Source organism: Acanthisitta chloris, unplaced genomic scaffold, assembly GCF_000695815.1.
Source record: "Acanthisitta chloris isolate BGI_N310 unplaced genomic scaffold, ASM69581v1 scaffold2732, whole genome shotgun sequence".
NCBI lineage: Eukaryota > Metazoa > Chordata > Aves > Passeriformes > Acanthisittidae > Acanthisitta > Acanthisitta chloris.
In genome coordinates, this window is record NW_008660849.1 from 170511 (window position 1) to 195261 (window position 24751).

Below are 24751 nucleotides of genomic sequence, written 5' to 3' on the forward strand. Positions count from 1 at the left end.
GCCTGTCCCCAGCTCACCAAGAACTTAATTGGGATCTTCCCTTAAAAACCACTCGGTGTACCATGCCCTCTTGCCAGGAGGGCCTTTGACATGTGCCTGAATTTCAGAGGAAGGCTGGGCAGCAGGGCTAAGGTTTTCTCCATGACTGGCCATCATGTGAAACCCAGGCATGGCATCCTTAAGCTTTGTCTGGGCTTCATGACCACTCTGAAAAATGCCTTTTACTATCCATTTTCATGAATGGCTGCCTTGTGGTTTTCTAAAAGAGTGGTTAACCAGGAGCTTGAACACATGAAGTGATGTGACAAAATACTCCCTTGATTAGTTTGCTGTTTTTTCTTTTCCTGAAATGTGTACATAGCAGGCTTGAAGAGGTACTGTCCAATTAAAGAGATCATATTCAATCTGGCATGTTCAGGGATTTGAAATAATTTAAAATTTCCTGTTTGTTGCTATCTTTTAAGTTGAAATACAATCAGGAACTTCTGACATTTTCAGCATTTGCCTCCTGTAAGAGGAATCATCAGTCTAATGAAATCCCTGTGTAACTCTGATTTTCTGCTATTACACTGGGGAGGGCATTGTTTTGGAATATGAGAGGCTTAGGATATACTTTTTATGAAAAACTTGGATCACCTCTGAAAGCAGTTTTGCTTGTTAAAAATATACAAGCAATTATAAGCAAAAAGAAGTAGCAATGTTTGGCTTGCCCAAAGGGTGTCTTACATAAAACCTTTCAGTGCAACCTTTTTATGTAGAGATAATTATTCTCATAAAAAATAGGTTACATTCACCAGGTGAAAATACATGCTTTTAGTATCCACCAGATATGAAACATTTTATCATTAATTCTTCATCTTATATTCCCAAGTAGGTAAGGAATTCACTGCAGGAAAACAAGGAGCTCCCTGTTGTATTTGTCTGATGGGCTTTCAGGACACTGTAGACACCTGAGAAAGCAAATGAATCATTGTTTTGGAACAGGAAATGTGATTTCTGTCTTATTTTTACAGGAATCAAATTAGTTAAAGGAAGAGTTCTAAAAGCAGTTTCTATATATGCTGATTATGTGCAGTATATTTCAGGTTATTGGTATGAACGAGAGTTCCAGGTCTGATAGCATTTGTGTTGCTAAATATGTCTCTCCTCAAGCCTGGAAGGGACCTGACTGAATCAAAAATAGAGTTGGAACAGAATGATACGACTTGCCTGGGAACAGTCAAGGCAGGTTGGATTGATGGGTCAAACACATGCTAGTACATGAGGAAAGAGAAGGGGATTCCTTTGTTGTACGTAGATCAGCCAGCCAGGAGTGTTGTCAACATTTCACTTTCCAGAAGAGTAAGAGCATAGTCCATGTTTTGTGCATGTTCTTCTCAAGTGAGCTCCAAATTGGATTAAAATATCTCTACATGAGCAATAATAGTATAATAATAACAGCAATAATAATAATAATAATAATCAGTCCTCCCAGCTTTCCCTAACTGGGTGGATTTTCACACCAATTCCTGTTGGAGGTTTTAGCCTCAGCAGAACAGGGCACGAAGATGACACCTTCTTCTCAATCTGTTCATTTTACCTTAACCACGTGGTATGATATATATTACTTACAATGTTTATGTGATCTGTGGCTCTTTTATTGACCCATTCAGAGAAGGGATTCTAGGCTGGGATGGCAGGTTGCTGCAGTTGTCAGCAGCTGTGGCAGGGGCAAGCCCTTGGATGTAGGCAGGCAGTGGGGAGATGATAGTCTGGCCAGGTGCTATTTTATCACAGGAATGATTTTGTCACTGTATCAGTATTTTTGTTGTCAGTATGGATGGCACGATCAGAAAAACCAATTATGTTACTTGATGATGGGCTGTTAAAGCTTCCTCTATCTAAAGTGGCTGCTACTGGTTGTAGTTAAAAGCTTGTTTGTGTAAATTTAAGTTTGACATGCTAATTGCATACATTTCTGGGGTTTTTTTAAAGCCCTGTGTGACTTACTGTATAAAAATACCCAGAAATACACTGCTTATAAAAGTGATATACAGAATAGTCTGCTACAATAATAGGACCAATTTTCCTTAAATATTCCTTATTAAAAAATTTGGTGATACAAATGCAAAAAAAATAGTACACTGCTTTTTTTTTCAGAGTTGATGTGCAAAGCATTTGTCAGGAAACACAACTCCCATTTTTGTCATGTACAGTAACAGGTGGTGTGACACTGGCACAGGTTGCCCAGGGATGTGGTGGCTGCCCTGACCCTGGCAGTGTTCAAGGCCAGGCTGGATGAAGCCTTGAGCATTATGGTCTAGTGAGAAGGTGTCCCTACCCATTGCAGGGAGGGTTGGGACCAGATGATCTGTAAGGTTCATTCCAACCCTTAAATTCTATGATTCTGTGATTCTATGATATATGCCTCACATGCTTGTCTTTTGAAAGTAGCACAGACTTCTCCTGGGTGAGGCTTGTCCCATAGGCATATGTAACTTAAGTCTCTGTGTAATACAGCAATTAGAGTGCCAATATGCAGAAATTTTAATCCCATTCTCAGAATTCATAAATTGCCCAGTGGGATGCTAAGGTCCCAGTTATGTCTTGCACCCTCTGAATGTATATAAAACTATAAGAAATTCAGCCAGCTGCTCTTTTTTTTTCTTGACCATGGTTAGTCAACTGTCTCACTGTTTATGTCCCAAATTAGAAGGCTTCCTTTGTCTGAGAGCAGCCCTTTGTATTAGTTTACAATGGTTATGAAACAAATTACTCTGGAAAAAATAACCTTATTTCTCACAGAACCACAACTCAAACTGCTCCATCTTGAGCTGTGAACTGTCACTCCAGTAAGACCCTGGTAACGAGCTGTAGAGAGCTTTACAGATATTAGAGAGAGACCTGGAGAGCACAAGAATAACCATGAGATATATCTTATATGGAAGACAAAATATGAGCAGAATTAGGAAGAATATAATATAATAAGAGTCAGTAAGTTGACAATTTAATTTTATACATTTTCATTTATTTAGTTCTTTAGTATTGAGTTGGTAGAGGGTTATGTAGCAATAGCTGTAGTTCATGAAGTGCATAGGAGAGCCAGGATACATTTGTGATTTAGAAATCCTGTGGTAAGTGGGAGGAAAAATGCCTGTCAGGCAGAGCCCTTTAATTTCCCCTGCCTTGTTCTCATGAGGCCAAATGCAGCACTTGCAGAGGAGCAGGCACTGGAGGTTACACATGGGCTGACACCACCATCTGTCCTCCCCATCCCCCTTCCTCACCGTGGTGCTTTCTCATATAACACTTGTGCTCTGGTGTTCCTCAGTGAGGACATGAGGGACATTAAAGCATATACTGTGATGCTGGAAAAAAGTGAACCTTGAAGTCTGTAGAAACCATGCTCCTGTATTATCATCGTTTGATTCAGTGCCCTTTACTGCAGTAGCTCAGTTTCCAGAGGAGTACTGAGTGACTCCTGCTACTGCTTCCACACCTAACAGGCTTCTTACAGGATAATGTGCAGAGGTGCTACTTTGGTGTATGGTGTCAGGGGGCTGCACTGGATGTGTCATCAAAACCCTCTTTCCTCGGGCACTCTCATTGCCAGGCTCTATACCAGTTCCTTTTTGTCTCTGCATGGCATCTGTCTAAGACCTGGGCAGTCTTGAAGATGGTAGGAGCTTCCCACCATTGAGCAATGGGCATTTTGCAGATCTGCCAGCAGTCCTCCTGAGGACTTTGTGTCAAACAGCATTGAACCATTTCCTTAGTAAGGAGGAAGATATATATGCCAAATGACTTCCAGCAGAAGCAGCCAGGGTAAAGGTTTGTGATACTTGAAGGTTTTCTTTTCCCCATTGTTGTTTCCATACATTCTTAAGAGCCTAATTACTCAGGCATAGTATTTACTTTTAGAGGAACATACATAACTAGGTATGCTTCATTGTTGGACTATGTAATAGGTAAAGGCTTCCAGTCAAAGTTCTTCTCTTGTCAATATATAGATAGATGGAGAAATAGGATACAAATGAAGGAAAGAATAGCTCTTCAAAAGGTGCTTACAGTTTTACTGATTGTCACTACAGATGGGAAGTTTGAAATTTCTTTTCTAAAATTTCAGTATGTATTCTCAGTATGCTATTATTCAACCTAACTCTTCTTTGAAAAGCAAAGTTATCCTAAACATATCATTTAATAACCAGGTACCTGTCCTTTTAGGCAAAATATATAATGTGAACTCTCATAAGAAAGTGTACTCTTAAGTGGCAGTGGTAAAATCTTAGGTATTTTATTTAAAAACACATCAAAGTGAAAACCCTAACTTGTTACCTTCTCATTAGCGACTGCTGCTGTGCCTTTATTATTGATAAATAGGTCTCAAAGAGAAAAAGAAATAGTTGTATCACCTTACATGGCCCTTTCCTTACATAGAACGTCTTGTGTGAGAGCCATTTTGAGACCTTATCGATTGTGACTTTCAAACATTTCTCTCAGATGACAACTTTCTCCTTCCCTTTAATACGTTTTTATTGGCTTTTGACACATGGTGGCATGCATGGAAAGGCCTGCAGAGCATCTCTTTGCTCCTGCTTGATGACTTGGTCCCAGCCCTTATGCATTCTGTATCAGCCACTTTAGATGGGTAAAGTGCCTCCCACTGCTACAGGTTTGCTCAGACATAAGATTCCTCACATCTTTCATGACTACATTAGCTTAAGGAACAGGCAGAGATTTACAGCAGGCAGTTTTGTTTCTGTAACCTCTCTGGGTTGCCATAAAACCCTTCTCATAATACAAACATATTTAGTTGATAAATGCAGTAAGTTCCCTTCCCTATTTTTGCAGGGTCACATTCATTTTTGTATGTGAATGGCAGTTGGTTTATTTTTCAAAATGTTTGCAAGTCTTGTGAGTTTCATAAGTTGTAGTGTCAATAAGTATCCATCCGAAAGCACGTTACTCGTTCTTTGTTATTTGTATTTGTTCTCCTTTAAGACAAATTTTAAAAAACCTTATCTAGAAACAAAACCAGATGCTGGAGGTTTTTTACATAAATCATTTTGCTAATGCTAGTGATACAGAAAGAAAAACATAAGGTTTATAATGATAAGGAAAAATATTTTTACTACTAAAAAGCAGAATTTCTAAACTCAATGTACATCTACACTAATAGGAAATGTTGTACAGTTATTCACTATCAGTAAGTGATAGAGAAAATCTATTTAGAAAAGTCCCCCTAATGCCTGATAATTAAATCCACCTTTAGCTAAATAGGACAGTGTATGCTACCACTAATCTTAAGAGGTCCTAATGAAAGGCTGTTCATGCACATTGTGACAAATCCAAGCTGGGACAGCAAAAAATTGCCACTGTTTGATGATAGACCTGTATCTTCAGGCCTTATCAGTATTACTGAAGAGTGTTTTAAAAAGCCTGTCTTATTAGCAGATGTTTTTCAGAAATAGTCTTCTAATGCAGAATTTAGTTGGATTTGAGATACATTTAAAAAATCATGTCCCACCATTTGTTGAAGGTAGCACAGCTCTTCCACAGACACAGGCCATGTGCCAGCCTGAGCAGGGCATGCGAAAGAGCACAGGTGCTAGGTAACACCCTTGCTTAACTTCAGTAACCCTCCTTTATTTCATAATCACCTCGTTTCACAAAAAGAGAAGCTTCTTTTGCCAAAGCCTGACGTTGGAAACCAAACTTTCTGAACTTCTAAAGTTGTATGAACAACAACCATGAGATGACAGGATCCCCTGAAACTGCAAAAGCGATGCCAATAAGGCAGCAGTATCCTCTTTCCTTTAGTGCCTTTTCCCAAACAAATTCAAGAGTCTTATTTTCAGTGCTGTGACTGTTTGTAGTATAAAACAGGATGAAATGTGAAACACATTCCCTTTTGTACTCTACAAAGTCTCCCTTTCCTCAATCCCATGAGTCCTCAAATGTACTGGTTTGGCCTATTGTTTGTCAGGGGTTTGGGGTTTGGTTTTGGGGGTGGGTTTGGTTTTTTCATTTTGGTTGTAGAATCAAATGTTTCTTATTTTAAACAATAGGTTATATAAAAGTTTCTCTTGACTGCTATACTTAGGATTTAGTTATATAAACTGTTTTGTTCACCCTTCTTCTTCCTCCTCTCCTTGTTGACATGCAGAGTCCCGGGAAATCTCAGCAATAGAGAAGCGGCTGAACTCGGTTTGAGTTCCATATAACATTGCTCACCCTCTGCCTCTCTGGAAACTCATTTTCCAATTGCTGCCGTGGGTGGAGTAAATGGCACCAATGTTTCCATCTGGGATTCTTTCTACCTTGTGCCTTCTGTCACTGAGACATTTCTTTTCTGCTTCCCAGACCTTTTGTGATATGCACAAGAATAAAAATGGCAATGCTTGATATTTTCCTTCCTTTTCATCCTGTCTTTTGGAAAACAAAACAAAAAAATATCTCTAACAAGGGTTAAACAAGTCTCACCAGTTAAATTGGATATAATTTGTATATCTTTACATTCTGCACAGTTGAACTCTTTCCGAAAGTGTTTTTTTTTAACAACAAAACATCCCCCAGCTTTTCATATCTGGGCTCTAAAATGACGACGGATTTCAAGATCCATGGAGTTTCATTTTTTTTTACAATTTAGTGTAGTAGACAATAGATTAGGGAATGTACTGAGAGCAGCCAGGCTTTTGAAACTGCCTGTGTGCAGAGACTGCATATCCACTCAGAAACTCTAACTAAACAACTTAGCTGTATGCTGTTTATTCCACCTCTCTCTTTCTCTTTTCTTTGCTAACACAGGTCCACAAAGATTGTCGAGTTCTCAAGCCCTAGCTTATGGAAGTATCTAATGTCAGTGTGGTTGCAAAATCATATGATCTCCTAGCTCTGTATCTTATCCTTCACCCAACGTTGCACAATGCTGGACTGTCAGCTAGGAGAACGAAAGGAGCCAGATTGTGTTGTGCCACCTCTTTTTCTAGTTCACGCATAAGTTGCCACCAGGATATTTTTCTGTGTTTGTAGCACATTTGGTGGATTTGGGGCACATTCTTTGCTTCCATTCTCCTCATTCATGTGAACCTTTCCCAGTGCTTCCAAATGAGCTAATGTGTCTTCAACATGGAGAAAACCAACCCAAGTTGGTTAGGATGTGTATTGTTTTCTTGTTTTATTTGTGGGTTGTTTGGGGCTTTTTTTTTAATTGGTCTTTGTTCTGTTATTTTCTTTTCTCTTTTTAAAAGCATAACTACAAAAAAAGAATATATAACTTTCTGCCCTAAATACCTCTTTCGCATCAGGGATGGATATTTTAATGAAGCGAGGTGTAATAGCAGAACAGTGCCATGTGTCTGTCCTCACGAGCATAGCTGCATGCAGATTAGAAAGGCTCTGTAGTGCTGCTACTGTATGCCAGATTTGCTATTTGCTCTTGTTTGCATGATAGTATTTCTAATTTACTAATATGATATGGAAATAATGGCACATCACAGATCTTTCAACATTATTGTATCACTGCTTTATCATATTAGGCTAATACACTGCGAGAGTTGATAGCACCTCTCCATGTCAAATGGGATCCACATCTCTTGGCACTGAACCGATTGGACTCAAAGGTTGATAAACTTATCATTAGAGAATTGGCACGACGGAGACTCAACTTCAGCCTCTTGCAAGCAACCTAATGGCCTCCGTTCAGAAAGTCAGTTCTTCTTGAATAACTTTGATGTTTATAACAGAGAACAGACCTGTTAAAACATAGACAACCACATGCCTGGATATGAGGCCTCCAGGAAGGTGTCAAAGGGCATGGCCAGTCTTTTGAAGAATGCACCCTTTCCACAATGGGACTAGGCACAAAGTCAGATCCAGTCTACATGGCGCACATTTGCAGAAAATACTGCCCCCCGCACGGGAGAACGGAAGGGGAAGAGGGTTTTGACAGGGGAAGGGCTTTGATGTCACTCAGTTTTGTTCTGCACACCTCGAGGAATTAAAGAGGGATTCAGCCATGGTAATGTAAAATTCTGTTGCTTGTACTGAACTCCAGTGAACCCATTCAGGCCAACCAGACAGAGTCATGTCATTTAAGCGTGCTTCACATTAGTGAAGGAAGTCACCTTACTGTGTCATGCTAAACTAAGTGTATTCTGTCAAGTGGAGGTATGTACAGACCTTTTGGAGAGTTCCATTTATCTAATGGTTCGTAATGAATTACCAGAGGGTACACTGGCACTCGTTTGGATGATGACGGAGAAGATACCTCACGCTGAGATTTATTATCTGCAGTTAAACTCTTCAGTTCCTCTTTATCTTCTAGGACTTAAACATGTGAGTGATGCTGCCTGGCCAAGCAGGCACAAAGTATTCTCTGTATAACACCCAGACTCCAGAGGGCTGTTTTGGGGCCAGTATTTGTCTGGATGTCACTCAAAGTAGATTCAGATATTGTATTTATCATTATGTTCTGAGTCCCCTATGGGTCGATGTTTGCCTCTATCTCTGTGGTTAGAATGTGGATTTTCCTTAATATATTTGGCTAAGGGTGTATTGTAATAATGTTAATGCTAATTACTTGATATTTCATACTATCTTACGGGGAGATACTTTTAAAAAATGTATTTTGAAATGTTTTCTTTCTGTTTGCTCAATGTATGGTATTGCATTATGTTAATACCAATAAAATTATATATATATAGTTATATATATTTCCCTTTTATAAAGAAGTAAATTATGCTTTTTTGCCTCACAAACAGGAAATGTGCAGTGAATAAAATTACATCATTCTGCCTTACAGCAGGTGACAAAGCTTATAATAGTTTTAATATTCTTTTTTGAGAAATAAAAAGTATAGTATGACATAAACTAGTTGGAAATTCATCAAAATGCATGTTTTGTGTTTCTGCTCAATGGGACTGTCACAAATCAGCCTAAGTATTTAGCAATGTTGTTTTGGCATCTTTAATTTTTTCTAATCAGAAACATACACTGTATTGCTATTTATTGATTACAAAACTGTACTGTCATAAATTTTTGCCTGTTGGCCAAATAGACAAACCCACTGAGTTTTTATGACTCTCTTGTCCATAGGAATTGATTTTAAAATTTAATTTAGTGCTCTTTCCAATGCTTGGCAAAGGCAGAATTTATTTTTTATATAAGGTTGCCTTTGAAGTACCTGCCTCTGCCAGGGCTGATAAATCACTGCTAAGTACATAAAGATTCTGCAACCTGAAGGATATGTCATTAAAGCCTTGTTGGAATGGCCTGCAACCCCAGCCAGTCCTTTACATTCTGTCATTAAATTCCATAATTAGTTCGAGGTGAAATGTTTTGGAAATGAATTAGAGAAGCAGAAGCAAAGATGTGACTCTCAAATGTCCTTTGGCTGCCATTTGGGGTTATGCTGATGGCTTATTTGCTGCTCGTAGCCAAAGGCCAGCATATATCTGCGCTAATGCGTATTATATTGTCTTCATCTTTCTCTCTTTCTTTTCCCCACCCTTTCTAACATATTGTATTGAGTATCTTTGTTTTGCAGAGGCATTCAGAAGGGCTGTAATTAGCAGTCCCCGGCATTTAATTGCATACACATTTGTTAAATATTTTTCTGTATGCCTTAAAATAAAGTATAGAAAATGGCAGTAAATGTTTCTTTAATGAAGGCATTTGATTTATTCATGAAGTCAGGATTTTTTAAAGGTATTATTTTGGGCTTAATAAAGGAAATAAGCCAGCAAATTTTCAGTCTTGCTTTTGCATAACCCTTGTCTGTCGGGGCAGACGTTCATTTCCTTTCTCTTGTTTCTTTTGTGGCAAACACATTCTCCCCAATGGATGGGGAATGGACCTTTCTGCTGTGACTACTCTGGGGCCAGTTTTGAGAGAGTGCTTTATGCTGAGATGCATACGTGTTCACAAGTTCATTATGACATCTGATAACATGAGTAATGTCTCGCAAAGCCGCATGGTATTATTGCATTTCTCATGTCACAGTAATAGCTTTTGTTCTCAAAGCTACTTGGAACTCTGTGCAGCGCTTAGAGACCATGGGAGTGAGATGGGCACTCAGCAGCTGACAGGGGGTGCTTAATATTTGGCAGTGTCATGCACTGCATAAATAACATGTAAATCAGGGTGCAGATTAATTAGGCTGGAATCTAATCAGTGCAGCTATCATAAAATGTGCAATTATAAATCCAGTAATAAATCTAAATATATCTGAATAAATATGACATCATCTGGGGTAACATTTTGGGTAGTATTCCAGGCCCCTTTCATAAATGCCTTGGGAGGGGCTTCCCCAACAGACCACAGTGTGTTACAGAGGTAACTGAGATTGCACTTAAATTAATCTGGCCCCCAGGCACACTAATTCTCCATATTTCTTTCATGTTGAAAGTAGGATTGTAATTCCTAAGTGATGTAAGTGCTTTTGAAAATTTCATTCATTGGTGCTATATTTTCATACAAATAAGCATCTTGGGACGTAGCCTGGAGCAGACTTCATTTTCTGGGTGGGTGTTGCTCACCAGGAATACGTACCCTTTCTGTTCAGGCTTGATTTAAGGTATCAATCCCATAAACTTTGACAGGCATTGCTGTTGTGCGAGCGTGACTGTGGCTTGATTCAGACTGGTGAGTAATGTTACTGGGTCCATATCGTTTGTCACTTAACCTTTCACAACTTTCAGTGCTGTAACAGCTTAGGGTTTGTAAAAAAAAATTTCCTGAAGGAGTAATTGCCTCCATATATTGCTTGTGAGATGTATCTGTAGGGACCTCATTGGCCTGTTTAAAAGTCACAGCATCCCCAGACATCTAGCAGTTTACCTAGTTTGCTCCAGTTCCTGGCTTATCTCGTAAATACAAGTTTTTCATTGTTTCTGAACTGCAGAGCCCAAAGGGAAGCGAACCATCAAAATGTAATTGGTCTGTTTATTTCAATTCAGCACTGGTAGCTAGTGGTAAAATTAAACAGCACTTATAACAATATGTGGCACAGAAAAATGTCAGGACATCCTACTTCATTGTGTCAAATTATCCCAAAGAGTCACTAAAATCAGTTCAGCAGATGAAGGTTAAACTGATGCCTTCACAGGCAACTTAATGTGTAGAGTACCATGTCCAAAAACCAAAAAGGATGCAACTATAACACTACTACCAAAACATTCTACCACTGATCGGAGTTCCCTGTTACTTTGGGAAGCTTCATTTCTGCCACTGATCAGAGTTCCCTGTTACTTTGGGAAGCTTCAGAGTTACTTCATTTTTAGACCCTCTCTGAAATCACAGCCCACCAATATAACCTCAAGAAACAGCAGGGCTGGGAGAAAATAGAGAGCTCTTCCTGATGCTCATTTGAGGTGTGTAGGAGCTGTCAGAAGACAGCATGAACAGAATGAGCTAATTATTCCCTCTGTCTGTGTTTTCCCTTCTCACTAACATATTAACCCATTAGCTGGCACCTGTATTTCATTGCTAAGTGGATGTTGAAAATGACTAAACATTATCATCCGCTCAACAATGCAGGTCTTCAGGGAGAGACATCAAGGATTGATTTTTCCTAATGCTGAGTTTAGTGTCAGCTGCTTTTAATGAACAATTTGAGTTGCATGGAAAGCTGAAGAGAGGTGGCTGAGGTGGGTGTGAGACTTACAGTAAGACCAGCTCCAGTGTCACATGAAGGCTGGAGGTTGAACATGCTTCACCCTGCCAGCTCACACACTACAGCTTCAGGGCATTGAGGCCTCACAAGACCATGACAAAGTGTAGGCAGCTTGTCATTCAGATATCACCAGAAAAGTGACTTCATCGGCAGAGAGATTCACAGGGATCTACTGATCCAAAAAGAAAACTCCTAGTGCCATAAACAGTTCACAAAAAATAGAACTTTGGTGCCACATCAAAGGTTTACCATCTCTCAGGCCTTACCAATTCTGGGGTTATGGTACCAAACTGCTTCTGATTGAACTTGATTATACTGGAAGGTGCCTGAAATACCTACAGATATCTGTCCTCTGGGAGACGAGTTTTGCACTTGCCTGCACAGTTCACTTTATTTCAAGAAATCAATTTATGCTCATGCATGTGAGAGAAGAGGCAGCCTCGTACAACTGGGTGGAAAACTCCAGTGTGTTGCAGAACTCTGCTGTGCTGGTGCTTCCAGTGAACACCCTCTTTAGGGAATATGGTTTTTTACCTGCAGGTCTATGTAATAGGAGAGAATGGAAACCATGTACAACTACCCTGGTAACCCAAAAATGCTTGCCTTTTAGAGGAAAGGATGGTATAAAATGCAAATTAAATGCATGCATGAAATACATGCAAAATAATTAATACAAAATTTAATCATCTTCCAGCCACTAATATTTCACCAAACACATGGATCAAAACTTGTTTTTAAGCACCACTCCTCCTTCCTTGACTCAGATTTCTGGGAAAAAATGCTGCACTATCACATACACAGGACCATAAGGGATGGAGGATTACACAAATCAGAAAAGGGCAAGTAAAAGTAAGCAATACCAGAAATAAGGGTTGCAAAGATCAGGCAGTGCACAAGAAGCCCCCAGCTTTAATTCAGCCTGCTTAAAGTTTTCTTCACTTGTGGCAAGCATTAATATGCAGATGTGTTTATGTACATACATATATCTGTATGTGTATGTGCACAAGCAAATCACATGCCCAGTCAGGCCTTAATTTTAATGTGGCATAGGAGATGACACAGGTTTCTATTTGTACTTTCAGAGGGAAATCTGCTCCATATTACCCAAAGCAGATGATTAGCAGCTGTTTCTATGTAGGCCTGCATTTTATTGCACCTCCTGCCTGCTGGACCTGTAAACACAGGTTTAAACACTGTGTTGCTTCTTCCTCTTCTCATATGGGATGAGACTTGTAACATTTTCCTACCAGGATCTGACTTTCCATGTCACTGTGGCTCCCCCATACCTGTGCAGGGATGACCTAATATTCGGCACACAGCTGTGCAGACACCATCTCCTTGTAAACCTTATATTGATTTCACCATTTTGTTCCATGCAGTTGGTGGGGGAAAGGAAATATCCTGCCAGCCATCTATCCAAATAGTGGAAAACAGGAGTAATTCCTGGATGTTTGCATTATAAGCATTTGGGTATGTCTCTGTCTTGTGCAGTTTGGACTCTAATGATTAATCTGAACAGCAAGATGGATTTAAGCCTTGCACTGAGAAACCAACTACTTTGGAGGATTTCTTTCCCCCCCTCCCCTGAAACACAGACACAATCCATATCCACTCTCCTTCAATCTTTCTACTTTTTCATCTTAAATAAAGGGAGATCCCTTCTGTCTTTTTCCTAACTGTTGCCTGGGGTTTACAAGCCCAGCCAGGTTGTTGCACCCTGTGGCCACATTACATCCCCTGCCCCTGCCTGCCTGTTGGCACAGCCTGAGCTGGGACTGGAGAGCTTGCCCCAGGATACTCCCTCCCTTCCCAAGGGGTCAGCATACATCCATCTGCTGCTCCACCTACCTACCAGTGAAACAGGTGCAGGATCAGGCAAGTTTTGATAGACCCTTTTGTTAGGCATGGCAGGGACAACATGCTGAGGCATAGGAAAATTACAAAATGCTTCGTTGGTACTGGGATTATGTCAGTTATTAGTTATCTTGTGGTAATCAAACTTGTCTTTTCCCAACATAGAGATGACAGGGTTAAGAAGGCAAAGAAAAAACAAAAGACTAACCCAGATATTTGTGAATCCAGAGCTGTTTTATCTGATTTGAAACCATCTCCCAGAGGCCTGGGATGCTCGTTGTTTTGGTGGAGCATTTACTGCCACTTGTGGACAGTCTCTGGGACACTTCAGGTAGATGCCTCCCCTGCATGAAAGGTAAACCAGAAAGGTGTAGCTCTCAAATTAGAAGTAAATCTTTGGGATTTGAAAGGGGGAAATAACATGACAGCTGTTTAATAATGTAGCTAGCTAACAAAATTGCCTCCTTTAGATACTGAGAAAGCTGAGCTGAGCTGGTTTTGCTGCCAGAGAGAGTGACCTCACCAAAAAGGAGTGAAAATGAGACTAAATTTCAGTGGAGCCTGGGGATTTCAGTCTGACTGTGCCTTGTTTGCTCCCTGTCACAGACTTCGCAACAGCTTGGCTTTCTGGGGATTTGCAGAGGGTGGTACATCTGTTCAAATGCAGGGCTAATTGCAAGGAGAGGAGTGGGCGTGTGTGAGAGGAGTTGCTGGGGGAAGGAAAGTGCGTCACTAAGCTGCAAAGGTAGTGAACAGAATAGAGGATAGCAGGAAAATGGAGAATGCCATCAGGGCAGCAGTGTCTGTCAGTCAGGAAGAGAAGTCTGTAAAGGCAATGAGATTGAGCCTGGGTGGTGTCAGAAGGCACTGCAAAGACCAGAGAGGCCACAATGGAGAGCTTTGAGCCTTGAAAAATATGACCTTGTCAGCAGAATGAGTGACAAAATTTATGATTAGCTGTGTGGCAGTATCCTTGCATGGGCAGTTCTGTGCACTCATAGCCCCAGGTGCAATCACTGGTTCCTCTTGTACCTCACTGAAAGAGGAAAACCATGCAAGACATTGGTGGCCTGAGCTTTTACAGGAAAAGAGAATCACAGAAGTGCAGGAACCTCCACTGAAAATTACTAGGGGTTATTCCATATATTTAGAGCAGATTTATGAGGAGTGTGTGCCTGGAGATTCCCCATATCCAGAGAGCAATGTGTTAGCCAGCTGGGTTGCAGTGGTGACCTTCTACATGATTCTAATTCAGTACCATGTTCCTGAATTATGAGTTCACATGGACCAATCACATCTTGATCCATGTAAATACCAATGTTAACTGTTTCTCTCTGGTCACTTTCCACTCAAGTGTCTGATGTTTTTATTTGTTGCTCTTAGGATGTTGGTTTATAAGAAGGAAATAATGGAAAGATGAATTATCCAATGTAACCAGAAGGTGATTACACTTAGTACATCACAAAGTTCAGTGTATGCTCTTTTCAACAACAAATGACAACAGTGTAAGAAATCCCACCAGGATTTTTTCCTGAATGCTATGAACCCAAACTATTCCTGACCTCTTAGAGCTTCATCATAACCTCCATCTCTCTCTCTCTCATGAGAAAATGTAAAAGTAGATACAGGTATTTTCTGCATTCTAAGAAGTTAGGGCAAAGTACAAAAAGATCATAAACTTTTCCTGTGGAAAGCAGAATAATGAAAAGTAACAACACAACGTTTACTAGACTGATGTGTTCTTTATCTCCTGAATTTAGTGCAAATGGTTTTGCATTCATGTGGAGAGAGCAGCAGTTTCATTGTTACAAAATTTAGTGCCTGTGTATTCTTGCATTTGGATGATATGGTTCTGAATTTAGATCCCATGTCTTGCAGTGGTTGTGCGGCTTTATTTCTGCTCCAGAGTTACAGAGTTGTTCAGGCTTGGGTGGGGCAGGGGAAAAAAATACTGCTTCAGAGAAGAAACCCTCCTTTTCAGCAGTATATGGAGGCAGAAACCTGGCACTGTATTCAGAGGAACAGAAAAGATGCAACCTGTGACTCAGCAGCAAAGTGAGGGTGAATAACAACCTGCTGCGCTAGTTGTTGTTGTTGTGAGGTCATCTGCAAATCCCATTAGACCACGTTTTCTACTTAAACAACACATTACCTGAGGCCTTATTCTTCCTTAACAAAACAGCCCTGCTGTAATAGCATGACTTGCATACAAATCCATCAGTTAAAAAAAGTAATATGTTTTAAGCACAGCTCTATCTAATAGAATTCCTCAGATGCTTTATGGTGCCAAGGGTTTCACCAACACCTACAGGAAATCAATCAAAGTCTCTAGCAGAAGGCTGAGGGAGGGGACATGTGCATGAAATCTCATTCCCGCCCCCTGAGAGCCATTGAGAGGAGCGGCACCACCACCCTCAGTGTTTCTCTGGAAAATATTTAGGGCTTGGGATGTGTTTGCATGACGCATGCTGCCCTCTCCCCCGCCATGGGTGGAACAAGGCAGCATCTTGCCCTCCTTAAAGATTACCCAGCCTCAGCAGCAGCAGGGTATCTAAGGGACCTACTGTTTTTCTTCCCTCCTCTTTGCCTTTTTAGCAAATTCTGTCCTCTTTTTGACACACTGTTCATAGCTACATCAGCAAGGCAGTGACAGAGTCCGGGGGAGGCAGCTCCAGCCAGGGGGGAGGTGATGTGCTGACGCATTCCAAACACCTTCTGTCAGTGCTCTGCTGCCTAGCCCAGCCTGTGTGCTGGCCCTATAGTCCTGTGCCTCTTTCCGTGCAGTCTCAGAGCTGTTCCCATCCAGGACGAGGGTAGAATTCCGCTGTCCGCAGTTGATGCCCATGTTGTGCAGTGATTGCCCACCCCAGGAGGTGAGCCCTGAGGAGCACCAGCCATGCAGATGCCCAGGCCAGCAGCGTGGTGAGGGGGGCAGGACAAGCCCCCAGCACAAGGTTTAGATCTACAGGGACCATGCTGCCATCCAGGTTCATTAAGAGCAATTATCATTCAGTATTGAACCCAAATGCTGTACTTCACCTTGGTGGGGACCTTTGGTGTTTCAGGAGGCCATAGGGTTTCAATGGCAAGCCTGGATGTGGTTACTGGTTGCTGGTCTAGATCACTCTAGCAAAGTAAATTCAGATGGTGTAGAGTCAAAGTCTGGCTGGCTTCTTCAGCAAGCCATCCCTGTACTAATCCTCTGAGGGTACAATGTTGGCAATGTGGCTGGGGAACAGACACCTGAGGAAAGATCTCTTTTGCCTTGCATAACAAGGGATGAGAGAGAGAAAAAAACAGATGTAAAATGCTCTCCTGTCAGATCAGGCCAGTTTTTCCCTTTGCCCTTTAGAAAATCACTCCCATTCCCCAGCTGTCAGACTGGTGGACATCAGTAATCAGCAATACGAACTGATAGAGAGATCCCAAACTTCTGATCTCATTGCTTCATGGACTTTTTAAGAAAGTATAAAAAACAAGCCCATGGGAGATTTTAACCACTCTATATATATTCAGCTACTGAATGTTTTGCCCTTTAATACATTAGATGTTATAATAAGACAGAAATAGGCAAGAAAAAGAAATGCATCTCTTCTCTTTCAGTCCTGGCCACCATTGACAGTGATGAACCTATCTCTGCAAGCAAAGTAGCACGTGATGGGAGGATTTAGGGAGCTCTTGACAGACCCAAAACACTTCCATCTAGAAAAGGTCTCAACCCCTTCTTCACTTCCATATCTCTTCAAAAAAAATTTAAAATGAGTTCCTTATAAACAGCTGCCCTCTAAAGGGGCAAAGGAATAAAGTGATGAGAGATACACCTAGATTAGTTGCTGACTGCAAAATTCTTGGGTTGTATAAAGATCTATACAAATGCAAACAGTTTTTGTGATGGGGTGATGAGATATTGGTCTGTGGAGCTCTTGCTTGAGCCTGAGGAAAGTAGTTGCCATACTGCATAGTATGAGCTCACGTGGGAGTTTGCCTCAGCTCCTGGTGGGCTAGAAATGTCATTTCTAAATGCAAACTGCCTTCTCTCTTGGTAATCGATAAAAAACCCTCCAGCTACACGAGGACACTGAGGTTCTTTATTTCTTCTCTCTGGGTAATCGATAAAAAACCCTCCAACTACACGAGGACACTGAGGTTCTTTATTTACAGGTACTTTAGGATTGCTAAACTTTCAGCCAATGGAAATGGCTATGTCTTAGCACATGCTCAGTCACAGGGTAAATGCAGTGCTTGAAACCAAACAGCCTTCCTACAGGAGCTTCCATGAAGGCATCCTGAGGACACAGGCATCTTAAATCAGGAAAATATGCACCACTGTGAAAGCTAAGGCTGTGTGGGAGGGCCCTGAGGGCTATGGAAACAACCAGGAGCCCACGCACATGTGCCAGTATGCCAGGGGCAGCAGGCACAGAGCGACCTGCCCCGTTGGCTGGCTGCTCCCCAGGCCTGCCCTGGCTTCTCCTGGTCACCACTCCACTAACCCTGGCACTGCACTGGCACTTGCCAAGTTTGTACAGAGTCATCAAACAGTTTCCTCTGGGGAAAACAGTGTGTGAGAAGTTGAAATGTTTTGATGCTTTCTAAATGAAGCATTTCAAATGCTCATATCAGAGTAACATTTCATCTCCAGGTTTTGCTTGGTTTTGTTTTTAGAGAAACAAAACCTTTCATTTTTTATCTTTTTCCTTTAAAATGCTTCCAGTCCTGGTTAGAAAAAATATTTTTAAAACCTATAATAAATATTTCATATATTTATATATTGGTATTATATTATAGTCATTCTATTCTATTCTATTCTATTGTAAATATATTCTTATTTTTTAAAAACCAAACTAATGCAAACAGCTCTGGTTTTGTTTGCCATGCTGCCAGGTAGGCTGCCATGAATGCAGTCTTACATCCAGTGTCTAGTCTGCTGCCAAACATTCAAGTAATAGAGTAAAAAAAACCACAAGTATCAACATTACTGACTACTGAACAACACTTTTGAGTATCAAAAATAAGTGGACTTTTCTAGGAAAGAAAATGATACGTCATTCCAGGGCCACCATCACAAACATACTCTTGAATGCTGTTTATTGGCACTTTTAGGTCAAGACCTGATCCCTGATCAGCTTCCTCAGCAGGAGCCTTCCGGGGCTTCCTTTCCTTGTAATGATGAAGTCACCAGCATTATTTAACTGAAGTACCAGAGACCTGATTTCTGGTAGTAATTCACTCTAATATTACTACACACGGCATTATTTCTCTTTTTTCCCCCCCCTTTCTTTGTGAGTCAAGATTTTACATTCTTGAAAGTTTTTTCTCCATTTGTCCTGAAGGCAGTAGCAAGAAGGAGCAGTCACATCACTTTTTTTCTGGAATTTAGGAGGTCTGAAATATTCTCTTCACGATCTAGTTAAACCTGTTAAATATTTTGTGAAAGTTTTTGATAGGTCTTCATATAATCACATTAATGATTCATTGTTCCTTTCTCTATTTTTTCCTCTTTTTTTTATGTTTCCCTTTTTCTCATTACAGTTGAAACTACAGAGGAGAAAACAGCAGACTCCTTGCAAGATTTGTACAGAGCCTTGGAGCAGGCCAGCCTGTCTCCTTTAGGAGAACACCGGATTTCCACTAAGCTGGAGTATAAGAAATCTTTTATAAAGAGATGTAGTGATCCAGTAGTCAATGAAAAACTGCACCAGCTGCGAATTCTGAAAAGCACTTTAAAGGTGAGATAAAAGAGGGAGGAAAAACCCTGCCCCAGGGTTGGATCGGGCTGCATTGTGTTCAGAGATTATTGTGCACAGCTGGAGTCCAGGCTGACCCTAGTGTGCAAAACAAGGGAGACATGGGGAAAAGCTGCTTGCAAAGCAGAGAAAAGTGTGCCTGGGAGAGCAGTCAAAGTGAGGGGATCAGTTTTTATTTCTGCACAGATAAAATCTCAGTCAGCTGCTCCTCCTCTAGCTTGTTTAACAGAATTTGACACCAAATTATTGGAGGAAACCTTAATTCCCTTTTTGTCCCTGAACATTCTCATTTACCGAAATGTGTTCAGTCTGTAAGTGCCAAAATCTAGAGTTAGGCAAAACCTTTTGGGAGGGAGCAGTATCTCTTGCAACACTTCATTATTTTCTAATTGATGAGCTTGTCCAGGAGTAAACTGTGTTTTTTCTTCTGTGTAAGCTGATAGGATCATTGTATTTAATCAGTATGATTGATTAAATTAATAGATAGTAGTAATGATAGATTTGAAGATTTTTATGGTTATTTTAAATGTACCACAGCTCATTTAGCCTCCTTGTCAGCTTCCTTTGTTTGTTACAGCAGTTTCATTTCTGTCCTGATAGAGATTTCAGCAAACAATATGCTGGATATCCCTAGGGACCCTGTTAAATATATTAAATTACCACATTTTAAGTCACCAGATAATTGTACAGTGCATTTTGTAACAGCCTTCACCGAAGAAGGCATTATTAACATTAATTAATTTCGTTTTGCATCACCTAGAGAAGCATTTGAGCAATATTATTTTCATGCTGTGGGGCTCCCATCCTGAAAAAAAATCTTATGCATGCTTAATTCTCTGCACTGTATCAGCTCATTGAAGGCAACTTGCACTATTATCTGGGCATGTGACTTATACAAGCATGAGAAACTGAAACAAAAATCACAGTACTCTCAGACACATCAGGGTGGCAGGAGGTTCACCCTGTAGCTGTACTTTTTTGTACCGTGGCGGCGTCTCTCATACCAAAGCTGTGGTTCTGTATCAGCAGTTTGCTCCCATGCTGAATTGGCTCTCTTGTCAGTATTTATTGACACCTGAGATACATTATACCAATGGCTTCCTGCAAATGACATTGCTTTCCTTCAGGGAAGTCCAAAACCAGCACAACCTCTTGACCCAGCAGATGCCTGTTTTCCTGTTTCTCTGGAACATCTTTTCCACCAAGCAAACACAATTTGTTCATTCTCTGTTCATGAGCCATATTTTCTCAACTGGTCACCATTCTTGTTTGGCCCATGATTGATACAAATCATTCTTAAGTACATGACACCAGTAATTGAAAATGCAATGGCAGCAAGGACCAAAGACAGATAATTGTTGTTTCTTGCGTAGAACAACAGTGTAGAGTGACATGTCCTTGTTTTGCAGTGACATCTTGGTAACTCATCACAAGTTTCTAGCTCCATTATAGCCAAGAGCTCCACTTCTGCCATACTACTGGTAGTCATTACTACCAGTAGCTACTGCTGTTGCCTAATCAGTTATTCATTATTTTTATCAGTGACTTTGATTTCTCTTTCCTGAATGCAGCCAATTGCAGTGGGTTGTTGGAGTTGATATTCTGAACTCTCCTTTAATTTTATCCTACATAATAGTAGCCTGAGACAGCCTTCCAAACTGCTTCTAGCTCTTGTTGTCTCATCTTTCAAGTCCTCAATGAAAGACCCCACTGCTCTCTTTCCTGTAATAAGACAAACCATTCTCCTGCCACTGAGTACGAGCTGGCTGGCTGGTAGTGCAGAGGTGTGGGACCAGCCACAATCTGCTAGCAGGTTATGGTAGTTCAGGCAGAGATATGGTAATTGGGAGTTCCCAAGGTTTCATTTCCACTGTTCATTCTCAGCTTGCTCCTCCATTTCTGAAAATGAGTATTCTAGCAGTAGTATTAATTAGTTGCTGTTTGCAAAATATGGAAAATACTTTTCAACCTACTTCTTATGGGTGACATCTCTAACCCTTCTGATGTGTCCCATCAATGTGGGCTGACACAGCTTAATATTTCCCCCTACCATTCTCCCCAGAAAGATTTAACATACTCATAGTATGGACATGGAAAATGTGAGTTAGCAGTGAAGAGTGTGAAACCTGTCTGGCAGAGAGGATAGCTGAGAGATTGCTGGTGAGCATACCATTACTGTGCAGAAGAGTAGTGCTGGAAACCCATGTGTAAACTGTGTTTCCAAGGCTTATGTCTGCAGCATCCAGCTTCCACCACTTGCAACAACCACGGGTGGCTACAGGTGTATCTAATGCTTACTCTGATCTGTGCCAGCTGCCTGTCAGCTACTCTATAAACTAATCACCAGAGAGTGTTTATGACACCAGGAGGGACCAGCAACTGTTGTATTTTACCTTTTTCTGCCTTCTCTTTGCCACTGCAGTGGTAGGAGGAGGTTGCAGCCAGCCAGCCCATCACATACACGAGATCCTTAGGGAAGATAAGTTTTTGTTAACATGGGACTCCTTGCAGAAGCTTTTGCAGTATAGTGCTCAGCTGCCCCCATGACAAGCCTTACAAAAAGGCTTGGCTGTGTGGGCAGGCGGGAGGCTGTGTCTGCATCCCACGCACCCACACAGTGTTTCTGATGCTGATCGAGAACAAACAGATGGCACTTTGTTGTGTGAAACACATATTGAGAAATGCAAGCAGCTAATAGTAAACAGTGCAGGGCTTGCTTTTTCTTGGGCTCAGCAAGGGGTGAGGAAGGAGACTAGGGAATGTTTCCGAGGGTGCTGGACAAGGCAAGGGGAAACCCTAGCCCCACAGGGTGACACCCCATGCAAAGGGCTTCTGTTTGTGAGTGATTATATATAGCAGATAGTTCCCATGCTTTTAGGGGCTCTGTGGCTTGAGTTTGCACCCCCCATTCCCTCCTTTGACCCACGTGATTGATTTTGTCAGTGACTCATCACTCGCATTGACTCTTTGCTTCTTCCTTTTCTCTCCCAGGCCAGGGAAGGAGAAGTAGCCATTATAGATAAAGTTCTGGATAATCCAGCTTTGACATCTAGAGACTTTCAAGAATGGAAACAAATGTATCTTGATCTCTTCATGGACATCTATCAAAGCAGCACCCCGAGGGACTCTGTTAATGGCTCATCTGAGGTTGATGCACTTATAGCCTCCTTAGCACACACTCACTCTTACATAGAAACACATGTATAAAGGTCTCTCTTTTTGTCCATTTCCTACACTTAAGCCCTTTACTTAAGTGCATAAAGTAGTTTTTATATCAATACGTGGGAGCTCTAGTAAATTATATTTTAATGTTACTTAGCTGTGTGAAGTAAACCTTCAATGGTCAACAATACCACTTCTTTAATGAGGATTTGTATATTTTATATGCTACCAACGCTCTGCTTGTGTTTACCTTCTGTGAAATATCAAACATTGATCTTTAGCTATTAAAGGAAAGGATTTAAAAGCATTTTTGGAAGACTGTGGCCTTCATGCAGGAGGTTCCACATGCTAAAGCTTTTGTTATTGAAGATCACTTTTACAGTGATATTTTATATTATATAATTCCAGTATTGCATTGCATTTTTGGAGTGCAGGTACTATTTTGGTGGTGGGAGAAAAACAATTTTTATATTTAATGAGAAACTCTAGGAGTTTTGTAAAATAGCAGGGAAAAAAAGGTGTAATGCAATGATTATGATAAAGTTTTGTCAAACACACAAAAGGGTGAAAATCAGCAGACAGAAAAATTACTAATGTGAATCTAAGGACCAAAAGGTTAGATCTTATTTCCTTGTTTTAAAGCCTGTTGGTAAGGTTTACCATCAGTCCAAAGGGATGCTGGTTTGTGTTATAATTAAGACCAAATTTTGTGTTGTCTCTTAATCACATTAGGTTAATTTTTTGTAAAAAATAGTCATGGTACTGTGATTTATGATGCTTTTGCACTGAAGGTATCAGTATAATGTGCAGAATTTGCAAAAGAGAAAATGTAGACCTTGAACATCCTTGGTAGCAGAATTTCTTTTGCCTGGAAAAGCAGCAGTGGAAAAGGTTCCCAGCGAAATGCTCCAAATCTGAGATGCTTTGAAGATTCCCACAATAGAAAAGGAGTGAATAGGATTTTTCAAGTAGTCTCCTATGTGTTTGCTGAGCTGTGAAATTTTGCTGTATTGTATGCAGGGAAAATGTGTGATGGGAGCAGAGCTGAGCACAGAACCTGAAAAATAACCAAGGAGTAAAAAAGCCTCTGGTTTGCTTTTAAAGGGGAAGGGAAGTCTATGGGTTCTACTGAGTTCACAAGCCAGTTAAAATGTTTTGAACTTCCATGAGATTTGAGATATGCTGGAGACAACCCAGTGAATATGAGTGGAAATAGCTCCTCGAAGTTAGGCACACACCTGGAATAAAAATGGCAGGGAAGTCTTAAATCACATACTTACTTTTAATGGGCTTGTTTTTGAAGAGTGATCAGAGCATGACAAAATATTTCTGCTGCTCTTCAGTATTTTGCTGCATAAGTTAGGACTCATGACATGATTTAATAACACTCATGTGAAAAGGAAAAGCCTCCTTTATACTTTTTACAGGGAGTTGTACTCTTAACCAACTTTAGACTATTGCCTGTACAGCTCAGTGAATGTACTTTAAACTTTATGAGCTCTGATATTTCCTGGTAGTTACATCCATGAAGGGATGAAGAAAAGAATGGACTGATTTGTTCTCTCTTTCTTTATTTTATTCCTCGTTCTCCGCTTTTTTCTATTTCTTCCCTTTCCCTTTTTCTTTTTTCTTCTTTCTCTCCCTTTCTTTTCTTCTATCTTGTTACTGCATTTGGATTGCAAATGTTCTGCAGATTTTGCACAACTGTACAGAAGAGTGGCCTTTCTGTAGCCCATTTTCAGTAATCCTATATTCAAGTTGATATGGATGACAAATCATGTATTAATGTTTGTATAGAATTCTGGATTCAGTGTAAGATTTGTACCATTAGAAGAATATTGTTTGTATAAACTGGACATTTATTTACTGCATGGGTACTGACTTGTATATTAAATTTGTGAGGTTTTTGTAAATTTCTCTTAAAAAATGCTTGACTTGAAATTGATTGTGCTATTGTTCCAAGCATTTAGATTCTCTTGCTATTGTTTTACTGGACCAAAAGTAAATATATTCATATAAAAACCTCTTTATAGCTGATGGATGTATATGCACATTGTGTAGTTGATTCCTTGTCAAAACCAAGGCAGTTCAGAAGACTTAGATCTGTTGCTATGCAACAGCCATTCTGCCTGCACTTTACATTAGTAAAGTTAGCTTGATTGCTTTAAAGGTGAAAATTAAACATTACAGTTTTTTAAGCTAGTCTAGTGACAAAGAACATGTGTCCTCTCCATTGTGCTGCCTTCTTTTAAGACTATTAAATGTTCTTCTATATATATTTTTATTGTATTGACTCTCAGCCTAGAAAGGGAACACTGTAAAATGAAGTACAATA

The 24751-nt window shown here is 40.4% G+C and overlaps 1 protein-coding gene across 1 annotated transcript in view; it reads left to right on the forward strand.

Annotated features, from left to right (window-relative positions):
• Window positions 1-22461, forward strand: part of CNKSR2 (connector enhancer of kinase suppressor of Ras 2) — a gene marked incomplete at its 5' end in the record, with an annotated part of 160947 nt that extends 138486 nt beyond the window's left edge. Inside the window, 2 exons of the mRNA XM_009069964.1 lie at window positions 19040-19236; window positions 22246-22461. Of these exons, the coding sequence (XP_009068212.1) occupies window positions 19040-19236; window positions 22246-22461 (413 nt within the window). The remainder of the gene's footprint in view (window positions 1-19039; window positions 19237-22245) is intronic.
• Window positions 22462-24751: the final 2290 nt, after the last annotated feature.